Source organism: Gymnoscopelus microlampas, assembly GCF_963454915.1.
Source record: "Gymnoscopelus microlampas genome assembly, chromosome: 4".
Lineage (NCBI taxonomy): Eukaryota > Metazoa > Chordata > Actinopteri > Myctophiformes > Myctophidae > Gymnoscopelus > Gymnoscopelus microlampas.
In genome coordinates this window covers 34,560,823-34,573,682 of record NC_139941.1, presented here as the reverse complement: position 1 = coordinate 34,573,682, position 12,860 = coordinate 34,560,823, and the positions used below count along the sequence as shown (strand labels likewise).

Here is a 12,860-nt window from a genome sequence, read left to right as displayed (position 1 = left end):
CAAAAATAGCAGATATACAAGCTCATAGCGCGGCACCGAGTGCCGCGCTATGAGCTTGTAGATCTGCTATTTTTTGAAAAATCTTGAAAATTTGTGCAAATCTTTGAATATATATATAATTTTTAAAAAAAGGTGTGAGGGACAGTCAGTATCCCAGAACAGTAACAAAGGTGAGGGACAAAGAATGCAGCAAGAGGATCGGTTGAGTGCTGTGTGAGAGACGCATTCATACTGTGACGCCGCAAGGGACTGGATGGAGTATGGATTTACTTTCCCCGTCAAGTTTGGCACAATATTATGGCACTACAGCTGATCTACAAGCTCACGACGTGTCGCAGCACGACATGTGAGCTTGTAGATTGGCCATTTTTCGGTGTGCTTCCATGGAAGACATGCTGCTTTGTATGGAATCCAAATGACTGAAATCAGTTTGTGGCGACTGAGAACTTTAATCCATGCGTTTCAATCAGCCCTGCCAGGGAGAGCTTGTGGTAAGCTGGGGAAGGAGCAGCATTGTTTATGTTGTATGGGGGAGGGGGGGAATTGGGGGTCACTGATGCTGTTGAGGCAGTGCAGCCGACTGTGTCTAAAGCATCGAGCTGTTAGGCGGCACATCACGTCTCCCCGCTCCAGCGTCCCTGGCGGTTATGTGCAGACAGAGAGACAGCCCAACAGGGGGAATTACATCCAGCATATATACGCACCATGAAAGCCCCATCAATTCACACCTACTGGCTGAGGTCTGGCTAAACCAACACACCTTTCTCTGGCACTGCCCTCTCTCTCAACTGCATCGAGGTTAGCTCAAACGATCAGGAAACTGGGTCAATACTCTGGTCAAATTAATAGAAAATATTAGCATATTTGTGTTGGCATAAATGTTGTAGTGTGGACTAAGGCAAGTTAAGCATAACCTTAATTTGTTAAAATAATGTGCGATACATGAGTGTATTAAGATATGTGCATAGCCATGAATGTGTAATAGAAACAAATCTATAAGTGTAATAAGTATCATGTGCTTGTACAGTGTAACATTTGTACGTACTGTATACAGCATGTGTGCATACAGTATGTACAGGTATGCAGACATTTCCGTTATATGGATAGTATTTTGTAACCATTGTGTGGCGTGTGAAACCGTTGTTGTTGGTGATTCTCTCTCTAAATCAACTTGACATAGTACTGAAAATGTGTAAGCACGGTTAGGTTATGTCAAGGTTATGTCGTTTTTATGCCTTGCATGTAAATAAATAGTCTTTTATCTCTAAGAATTGTTTGGGGCGTACACAAACTATTTTTACACATGCATGCTTGGATATCAGTGCCCATTTCTTGTTAGTATCTTTTTTTTTTTTTTGCTCCTGTCTGGCTGTTTGTTATGTCTATAAGTTTGTTTACTTCTAGAGATTGGCTCCTGCAGGCACAACAGCCACCAATTAGTAGCAGTGAGAAAGAAGTAGGGGAAATGACTCAATTAGACTAGTTTTCCACTAATTGCTTCAATAAAGCTCAACTTAAATGAGAAAAGGTGCCTGAAGATGCCAGCTGAGCTCCCCTGATTGTGTTTGTCCTGGAGAAGCAACGCTTTCTTTAACCCATTAAATCCGGAGACGTATCTGTGTCATTTTAGGTTATATAGGAGATATAACCATTATTTTATACTTTGGCTACTCAAAAATAGCAGATCTACAAGCTCATAGCGCGACACTGAGTGCAACGCTACGAGCTTTCAGATCTGCTATATTTTTTTTTAATCTTGAAAATTTGTGCAAATCTTTGAAAATATATTTTCTAAAGTGAACATTTGTAACTCAAATATTTGCTAAATATTTGCTAATATCTGACAAATGTTCGCTTAAAAATATATATTCAAAGATTTGCACACATTTTCGGGAATTTTCAAAAACAGCAGATTTTACAGATAAATAGAGACAAGCTCGTAGCTTGTATAAGAAATCTAAAATGACACAGATGCGTTCCCGGATTGAATGGGATAAAATCCTAACTTTGTGCATTGTTCAATGTACAGTACTGTATCCCCCCTCCCCCAACTTGAGAGCCGGGTAAATTCAAGGGCAGCGATGAAAGGAAAGAAAACGGAAGTTGTCATGCTAATGCACTTGCATTCTAACACTCTACATCCAAAGTACCAAGATGAAATGAACTGCTGCTTAGGACGCATGGCAGCTAGAAATCAGCTCACTTGTTTTGGTGCTTGGAGCCCTGCAGGTGTGCGTGGTACTGTGCCACCGAATTCAGTGTGACGCTGCAGACTTCACAGGTGTAGCTTCGTTTCAGACCTGGAATTAAAAAGACAAATACAAATAGGACAAATAGGAAGACAATAAATGTAAATGTTTCAGACATAAATTACAAATATTTGAACACACTCAGCATACAGTATGCATAAAGTATGCTCTCCACTTAAAGACTATATCAAATCATCAAACTACATTTTACCTGCTCTGGTCATCTCTGACCTAGCCATGCCTTGGGTTGGCCACCAGTTCCAGGTGCCTTACACAGTGTCCAGCCAGCCTTTCCCTGACCTTGCCTCACCCGGTTATGCGGGGTACTCAGTTTCACAGAGTACCCGTCTGTCTCTGTGTCCCTTTCATGCCCATATATGGAGATTGCTGTATCTGTCTGTCCTTGTCCCTTTTATGCCCATGAGACATAAAAGGGCTATACACAGTGTAGCCCTTGTTGGGTTAAGAATTCACTCGCTACTATAGACCACAATGCACAGTTATCCTTAACAAGATGGGGGTCTAATAACCTCCTGTGTGGATCTCGGACTTCATGTGGCCATATATATATAGTAGGGGTGTGCCGATACACTAATTTCACCAAACGATACGATACGATATTTGGCTCACAACTTCGATACGATTTCGATACGATTTCGATACGATTTCGATACGATACGCACTTTTTTATTATGAAAATTACTGGGGGAGAAAAAAAGCAAATGCAAACAAATAATTCTGTTTTTGCATTATTCAGACATGCAAACTTGTAGCTTTTCAGCTACAATAGCCGTTTTGAATCCAAATAGGTCAATAGTGTGACACCTGACCCGAAAAAACAACAACATGTTGTCACCCTTTTCACCTCGGGGCTGTTTGCATGCCTGATTATTATTATTGTAGTTAAAAAAATAAAAAATAAACTTTTTTTTTCCAAAACGATATATATTTTTTCCAAAACGATACATATCGTCACGAAAACGTATCGCGTATCGTGGGACGATATATCGGCACACCCCTAATATATAGCATGACTCGAAATGTAAAATTAGCAATTCATACATATCAAAAAAATATTAAATGTGTGATTAGCCTACTACTGGTAGCATGCACAAGAAATGTGGCGCTGATCGATCCAGCAGTTTGTACAGCTGTCTTGACCAAGAACTTTTAGTTGATGATTATTTGTCATACAATTAATTGTGATTCATGATTTAAATGTGTTTTTGGCATTGAACATTGCATATTGGATATTCCCTGAAGAAGACCAGGTCTTCCTGAAGACCAAGGTCGAAACATTGGTTTCCTATTAAAATAACTTTTTTTGCATTGTGGCAACGAGCTGTGCGACCTCTCTTCATTTGGCATTGAACATTGGAACATATAAAAATGACAGTTTTATCTATTTTCCTTTTAGGCTTTGTAAACTAAAATGGCACAGAACAGATATGACGAATAGCAAAGGATATGACATGGAAATGACAATTAATACAGCCATAAAGATATGGTTTCCTTACGCATAAAAGATAATCAGTTTACTTTTCTGATAGCTACATCACTCATAAATGTGAAGACAAGCTTAATATTTGGTTATTTGTGATGCTGCATATATGAAATTCATAGATATTGCCACATTTTATTTCAAACTAATTTAGTTGTGGATGTCTGGAGTTTTGGTATAGTTGATGAAGTTGATCTGTCATCAACTTCCAAGTAGTTGGTCCAAGTAGTTTGTATATCTTGGATATAGTTTTGTGTACCCTGTAATCTTTTGTACTTTTTTCTCAATCAACCTTGAGGCTCAATCTCTATGTTTGGTGTATTTGGCTGACATATTATCTACAAAGTAGGAGTGGCAAGCATTTTTCATTTAATTTCCTCTGTGGTTGCAGATGTTAAAAGCCCTGTTGCATGGAAAGGTATAGTAGCCTTGTGAGAATAGAGACAATTCCATAAGTAAATTGTCAAAGTCTTCCTATGTTCACAACAGTGAACGTATCCATCAACAGCCACATGTCCTTGAGCAAAGCACTTGACCTTTTATCTGCTTGCTTATTGTGAATTTCGATTGAAAAGGGCATCAGTTAAACGCCTAAAATGTAAATGCCGCTGCAGTTAAAGTGGTCTGTGTAATTGCTGTCATGTATTATTAATGACCCAGTGGCATGAAAAATGGCCCTCACATTTACCTTGCTCTCACAATTGAGTTAAGCCTCCCCAGAAACATGCCTTCGAGCAAAAGGCCAAGACAAAATAAATGTCTCGCTCTCCTCCACTGAATCACAAATTTTCACATCTGCCAACATCCTTGAGTCAAATCTTTGTTATTAATGATCATTCGGTTCATATTAAAGCACTACGGTATCAAGCACTGCAATTTAAAAAGAACCAGAACCTCACGCCATTATATCCAGACGGAGGGCTGACGAAAAAAAGTAGCGCCAAATGATGTCGAAAATGTGTTATTTGCTAACAGCTTTACTTCTGAGATGTGGGTGTCAGCTGTTTTCCACCGTTGTGATGAAGGGTGATATCCCCGTGGGCGAGACAAGCAACTCACTTTCATTCCCTCCATCTGTTGATTGGCTGTAGCCATAACCGTGCTGTCAAGACGGCCACTACCGGGCTGGAATTTCAATTTTGTGCGAGCATCCCCCTGACAGGCTCGCAGACTGACATTAACCCATTAAGAAGGGGAAATAATCTGTGTAATTTTTAGATTTATTTGGCTATTAAAAAATAGCAGATATACAAGCTCAAAGCGTGGCACAGAGTGCCGCGCTATGAGCTTGTAGATCTGCTATTTTCGAAAAATCGTGAAAATTTGTGCAAATCATTGAATATATATTTTTAAAGCAAATATTTCTAACTCAAATCCTTGCTTCTGAGGGGTCCTTGGAACAACATATCTTGAGATGGGGGTCCCAATTTGAGTTACAAATGTTTGCTTTGAAAAATATATATTCAAAGATTTCCACACATTTTGATGATTTTTCAAAAATAGCAGATCTACAAGCACACTCGGTGCCGCACTATGAGCTTGTATATTTTTGAATAGCCAAAGTATAAGATAATGGTTAAAATGACAGATGCTTTCCCGGTCTTAATGGGTTAAAGTGCTGCGGCAAGCACCAGGGGTGTGCTCTGTGGTTGGCCCTTTTGACAACTCGCTTCTCAAACACTTTTTGAAAAGGTGAAAGATTGTGTGACGGACCCCAGCATCCATCACTGCCAGCCACCTGCAGCACTTCCCCCCCAGCCTCCACCCCCCCCGCTGCCTTGGCACCACCCTGCATGAACGATGGAACGCCGGGCACCTGCCAGGCCTCCATAAAGCTCTCCTCCATCACCACCATTTCCTGCGCTTTCTGACGCCTCCCCGGTGTGTCGTGGGATAGTCATTTGTTTTGGTTAACGTGAGCTTGGTCCCTCAGCCCAGGAAGAGCGTAACCGGTTCGGGGAGTGGAGGGAGCGGGAAAATGTTGTCAGTGGTCTCATTTATTTGGATTAAATTCAAGCTTTCTAGAACTGAGAAAATAGAAACAGGTTGAGAAGCAAATGTAAAATGCAATTCCTCCTTCAGCCTATAATTTGTCCACTTGCCCACACTATTGGTGCCTTATGGTCTTGAAAGAAATAGCAAATTAATAGAACATGGCATCTGCTATTTAGATATACGCTGGCCTGTTCGCTCTCCAATAAGCCAGCAACTGCAGTCTCTTATTGAGGCGGCTTGATTTAGCACTTTCGCTGGGTACCGTATCTGTGGCCAAATCTCTGGTTGTCTCAATTAATTGAGACTTATTGCCTCAGCCTTTCGGAGGGAACAACAAAGGGAAGGGAAGCGTCATGATCGATCAACAGCGTAATCCTCTGAGTGGATTGTTTATGAGCATAGGGAAGGTGGTTTGGGTCCATGGTTCATGCTAGATTAATCAGGGGCCATCTGCCCTTTTCAGACTTTTCATTTTTTACTTATTCCCCTCTACGCTTCCCTGACTGTAATGTAGTGCCCAGGCTGAAATAGCATATGTTAGCTTTGGGACCCCACAGGACCAATTGTATGATGGCTCAGGGCCACAAGTCAGTGAATGGTTTTCACGAAATAAAACGTATTTCCCCTTCAAAGTGATAAAACAGGAACAGCTAGCATGTAACCACAGATAGTACGGCCGTCTCTGGACACATGTGTGAAACAATGGAATATCAGATAAGTGACAATATGCTTTGAAAGGAATGTCTAGGTTGACATTCTTCAAATAACATAATTTACCAGATGACACAGCGTATAGCAAAGAGAGCCTTGACAACAGCTTGAAATGTATGGCGCTTCCTTCTGTCATCAAATCTAATGTCTTGAATTTGTGCCACTTACCAGATGAGTCAGTGTACTGGGGACAGAAAGCCCTCCCTTCCACATGGCCTCACGGAGAAGAGCTTGATCAGCTCTGTGTAATTTGCAAGTCTGAGCCGGCTATTAAGACAGTAATAGATCTATTTTAAGGTCAGGGTGAGTGGTGAAGATGGCATAGTAGCAAGATAAACGGCTTGTGAATTGTGATTGCAAGGGTCCCCAGGAAGTAGCAACAAGAATATAAAGAGGTGGAGATGGAGAGAGAGAAAAGGAAAAACAGAGATACAGCATGATATGGCAAATTACATCTCTCAGAATATGTCACTTCAATTAACTGCTGCATTGCACCCGGAAATGCATAATGTGTTGGGCTGACTGCCAAATTTCGACCACAGCCAAGCCTGTCAGTGTGGAACGAGCCATGATCACTAACAACCACATCTGATTGGCCCTTATGTGACCACATTATGTAGATTAAAAAGAAATGTCGTTGACAAGAGGGATGTGAGACAAACTTGGTTACTTTTTGCATTGGAAAAGGTTGGTTTGTACTGCAGCCAGTTCATGTCACATAATGGTGATGCCTATGTGTTGCTAATTCCTTTGTTTAGACTATATTCATCTTCCTTGGGAACGGGTAGGAGAGAAAAAGAGGTGATTGAATGATCAGTTTAACTGGTTATTTACAACATGGGACATGGCATGTAATCATTCCACAGTCTCATTAAGTCGATGGAATGTAGCAAAAAAATATAATATAATATAAAGTTATTTTTAATGACAGGAATGGGTTAGAATTAAGTATTTAATATTTTAACAGTGTAGTGAATGGTCCTGTATGTGTGATATAACAATATCCACCAAGGCGCTGGAAAATAATTTACTTTAAATTTGCTTGAATTTGATATGTTAATACTGTACGTTAACTCTCTTACTGCCAGACTTATTTCTGGCTGCGTGCACCCACTGCCAACTGATTTTTCATTTTTCTTACCTTTTTCAAGTAGTCACAGAATATTTATCTCCAGTATGAACATAAATCTCAATCAACATCATTAAATGGAAAAAGTTTAAGGGGAAATAGAAATTTAAAAAAGTGTAGTGAACAATTCTGAAATATGACTGCATACTGTATGATCTTCATATACCAGAAGATCCAAAAGTTACTTTGGAGTAAAATAATATCGTTTCTTGAAGAGACTGTAGCAGTTCTTGGCAAAAGTGCTTCAGCACATAGTTTGGGTTGGGTTTTTCTTAAGTAAGAGTATCAATACTGCAATGTAGAACTGTTGTACTCCGTTACAAGTAAAAGTCCGTAATTCAAAATTTACTTGAGTAAAAGTACAAAAGTATTGGTATCAAAATGTACTTAAAGTACCAAAAGTAAAAGTACTAAAATGTTTGAAAATAGCAGATCTACAAGCTCACAACGCGTCATAAATTGGCATAACGATTAAAGGGGGGGAAATAAAAAAAAATAGGATTAAAGAATGAATAGAATGTAGCACTATTACCGTGGCCTTATATTCCTTGTACGTGAATGGATTGAATTTGAAAATTAACACTCATACACTGGTTAAGGCTATGGGTCTCCCAGAGTCCCGGGCAACCAGTTTTGTTGGTTGACCATACATGAACTCCGTTTATAGTAGGCTACTATATGCAGCAAAAGGCATACAGTATTTTCTACTAGAATAAAATCGGATCCTTTGTGTGGGGTGTACATTCCATTTCTACACTTTAGTTCAAGTCCAAGCAATGTAAACACGCAATGTAAACACATACTGCCCATTCATTTTACATAAGCCTACTTAGAGCTGGCTATTCTTACTATCAGAAGAACTATCAGGAGAATACAGGCAGTTATGAAACATTTAAGGACCTCCATCACAAAAACACCAAGGTACAGAGTATCAGGTATTCTGTTATCAGTATGGAAAATAGGGCTGAGCGATATGACTTCAAATAAATATCACGATTATTTCAGACTTTTGCGATTCCTCGATTATTATTGATGAACGATTATGAATGAAAGTGAAAATAGCTGATCTACAAGCTCACAACGCATAGCATCGCAATGCGTTTTGAGCTTGCAGATCGGTTATTTTTGTACGTTTTGTACGTAGCTTGAAGATCGGCTATTTCCGCAAAGTAAAATGAAGTATAATACAGGGTTAAGTGGTTAATCAAACTAATCGATATACTCAATTATGAAAAATCGATTACATTGTTGTCCTGTTGATCTGTTTATATGTAAGAAAATAAAATAAAACCCTGCTTCTCAATTATTCAGTTGTCGGTTATTGGTTCTAAATATCGGTTTTGATATAATTTCTACTGCTATTTTTGGCGAAGAGTTTTGATGTAGAGGGAAAACAAAATAAAAACAGCAATCCAAGTACAAAGCCAACCCTGGTTCAGTTGACTAAATCTAAAGGGGTTCAAGTGCTTTGCTGCCTGTGGGTTGCAGTGTTGTCTCTCTGCCGTTCTCTACTTGTTTCTACCTCATGCTTTGTCTATTCCTTTCTTACTAATTTGCGTGTTCAGTTTTTATGCACCACATATGTGGAACAATCTCCCAGAAAATTCTGCTACAGCTAAAGTTAAAGACCTTTCTGTTGGCCAATGCCTTTTACTGTTGTTTTTATCATTTCTTCTGTACTGTAATTTATAATAATAATAATTATTATTATCTGACTTAATGCTTAATGTTTTAAATTAAGCACTTAGAATTGCTTTGTTGAGATATGCAATACAAATAAACTTTCCTTGCTCTCTCACCATCAACTTGACAACTTAATGTGGCTGCAGTGTGTTGTGTCCACAATGGAGTACAGGCTCCTGGCAAACAGTAGCACCTCCTCCTCCATAGGAGCCTTTGAATATTTCATCACCTGGCAATCATGAGAGGCAGGCTGCATATTTTCCCTCGTGCTGGGCATATGAGACAAGTTGAAAAGTGTGCAGGACAGTGGTGTCAGGCAAGAGAATGGAATGTAGACATAAAGTGGATTGAAATGGCACTCAACTGCCCTTTCTATGTATTGTATATCTAAATTGATTCCATGAGGGCAGAGAATCAATAATTAACTTGCTTTTAGCTAGGACGACCCCTCTTATTCAGAAATAGGAACATGTCAACAAATGGCGAATAGATTTGACTTTGCTTATTAATAGCACAAAAGGAAGCTGAAAAGCAAAGACAGAGGCACACCAGATTAGAAATTAAGTGCATCTTTGATGAATCCACACTTAGAAAGCAGAGCAAATGACAGCCTTCTAAAATTTTAGATGTATAGGCTTAAACTGTTTACCATTAGGTATCAGTATCAGTGTGGGAACTGGAACAAGTGACATCGCATGCAGTCAAGAGCACTCACATACTGATGTATTAACTCATCTCATTCTATCCAGTAACTCATTCTGTTCCCAAGACATTTATTTGAAATCACACAGTCCATGAGGGCCAGAGGAAGAGGATGAGGCAGGGCACGAAGAAATTAGCCCTGGTGACCATCTCTCATCGGTCACCAAACACGCTATTGACACACCAGTGACACCAGCGTGGCCGAGGAAAAAAGTGTATACTGTAGTAGTCCAGAGCACTTAACACCTTAGCATCCGAATGGAATGTCACGGTGCATTAAGACTATCTGCATTAGAACTGTCGAGAAGCTGTCGGATGCACCAAGTGGGAGCTCAGCTGTGTCCGCATATTTGTGTTCACACAGGACTCCAGGGTATGGCACCTGAGAAAAAGGTTGCGTGACCATGCAGTTCATCTAAAAATATCATGATGGGGGCTATACAAAGAAGGAGTACTAGGGGTAAATCATCTCAAAGACACGAGAAAGACAAGACACAGCAGAAAATGGTGAACATGTGGGTTCCCTGCCAGCATAGTTGCTATACATACTAAATTAAGGCTGTTTCCTCTGACGTAAAGATGGAGTTAAGCACTACTGTGTTACACAGTAGAACAGGGGTCTGCAACTTTTTTTGACATGAAGTGCCATGTTTGTAATTAGTTTGAATTATGACAGCTCAAAATAAAATTTCCAACAGACCTTATTTTTTCCCCTTCTTTTGAAGTATTTTCTTTCACATCAGGTCATTGTAATGCCACATATCTCCCTCCCCAGTCAGAGTTCAGAGTTTGAATGAATGTAGAATTATGTGCACGATGTCATTTGCATACAGATGTGAGGGGACTTAATTTAATTGACTACATTTATTACAATATTTAATTCTAAAAGTAAAATCCTGAAAGTGATTATCTACCCTCTCCTGTGCCAATTCTGGCACCCGTGCCTGACAGTACGTTTTAACAGCGGGCGACTCTCCGGACGATCTCGTCCAAAAGATAAATAAAATACATCTTTTCAAATCAACATCGTCCCCCCGCCCACTTCGCCTCTTCGCCCCGCTATCGCCAGTAGTTGTCGGCTCTCATAGACATATAATGCACTTCCGGAGAATACTATCCTGAGTCGCTGTTAAAACGCACTTTAAGGTTGACTACCCCTGTATTAGAACAAGAACAAATTATATACAAATGTCAATTATGGCTGTGGTAACAGTCTGAAAATAGGGCGGTCCCTCGACCTCCGCGGAAGGCGTTTTTTCGCACCTCAGACTCGAGCTGTGCATCGTTCAGGCGCTATCGTTTTAAGCCTAAAATCGTAGATCGACAAGCACCGGCCAGCGAAAGCCGCCGGTGTCCGCTCTGAGGAGCGATGTGGCCGGCCACTGTGACCAGATTATAGGGTAGCGCACTAGTATTGCATCATTTGCTAACGTCTATATGCTAAAGCTATGCAAGTACACATATCTGAGATATTCACATATACCTGAGATATGCGAAGTTGCTGTTATTATCCTGTTCAGCGAAATGTTCAACGTGTAACTCCAGAGCATGGGAACTTGGGAAGCGATAGCGAATCAATCATCAAAAAGTCCCGCAAAACGTCCACATTTTGAAGAAACGCTTTCTTTGCGAATAAACCTTTTTTTTCGCTGGCTAAATGTAGGACTACTGTGGTTTACTGCAAAAGCAGTAATTAGAGATAGTCTCCAATAAAGAAAAAGGAAGGATTTACTGGACAAATTTAAAATATTTAGAAACGGAACATCTAGAGCTCAACAATCCCTAATTGTTAAATCAAATAAATGCAATAAAACAAAAGCTAATCAAATATTACAGCCAATTGGAGATGAATGCAAAATTCACTAAACAATGGTAGTACAGTATGAGAATGGACTGGGAGCTAAAGATTTATTGGCATGGAGAATACACAAAACAAACTGAAAGGTCCATTCATGAAATTAAAGGTCCCCATACCAGCAGGGCATGTCATAAATTATAGAAAATACAGCATTCAGCTGGTACAGGAGTTGCACACGCAGCCCAAAGGCACTGAACCTTTAGCCATCACTAGTTTTTGAGAATCACTAGATCTACTGATTGATAAAAAATAAAATGAATGACATGAGAGTTAATGAAAGAAATGCTAGACAGTGTAATTTCAAGACTCAAAACAAAGTAACAGGAATAGATGGCTATCCAATCGTGATATGACATTTAGAGACTTACTAATGCCAATACTCCTGAAATGCCGCTCATATAGACTGATCAATATTTAATATAGATTAGAAGCCTTAATAATTAAAAAAATAGGCAAGAATAGACATTTTACCACAGTTGATTTGTATTTTCTAATCCTTGTATAGAATTACCACCTAAGCTGTTTAATGAGCTCTGGTTTTAGGCATACTGTATATGGAAAGGCCAAAAATCTTGGGTAGAATGGGTAATGTCTCTCCTAATGACTGGAGGGCTATTATAAAGCAGCACAATTTAGATGTTATTTTATTTTGTTTAACTGCTGCAACCCAATATTACAGCATATTGCTTAATTTGCTTAAATTAAAGGAAATACAGCAAGGAGAAGAGGAAGGCCAAATAGGATATTTATGGATGCGGTGAGAGAGGACATGCGGAAACAGATGGAAACATGATCCGCTGTGGCAACCCCTGATGGGAATTAGTCGAGAGATGCGCTTAATTTGCTCAAATAAAGGAAATAGATAATGTCTAACAACTTGCAGACAACCTATGTACTATATCTTTAGATATTTATAAGTTAGGCATAATTTAAAAATGTGTTGTTGGTTAAGAAAGAGAAATGAATCTGTAATAGGCACATACTTCAAGGGGCATGAGTAGAATTATTTTTATCACACCATTCCATTTGTCC

General features: G+C 39.5%; 1 protein-coding gene across 1 annotated transcript in view; it reads right to left on the bottom strand.

The window, feature by feature from the left end:
* Positions 1-2,199: 2,199 nt before the first annotated feature.
* The window catches only part of zmat4a (zinc finger, matrin-type 4a), a gene marked incomplete at its 3' end in the record, with an annotated part of 107,706 nt that continues 97,045 nt past the window's right edge, over positions 2,200-12,860 (bottom strand). Inside the window, exon 6 of the mRNA XM_084055777.1 lies at positions 2,200-2,300. Within this exon, the coding sequence (XP_083911903.1) occupies positions 2,200-2,300 (101 nt within the window). The remainder of the gene's footprint in view (positions 2,301-12,860) is intronic.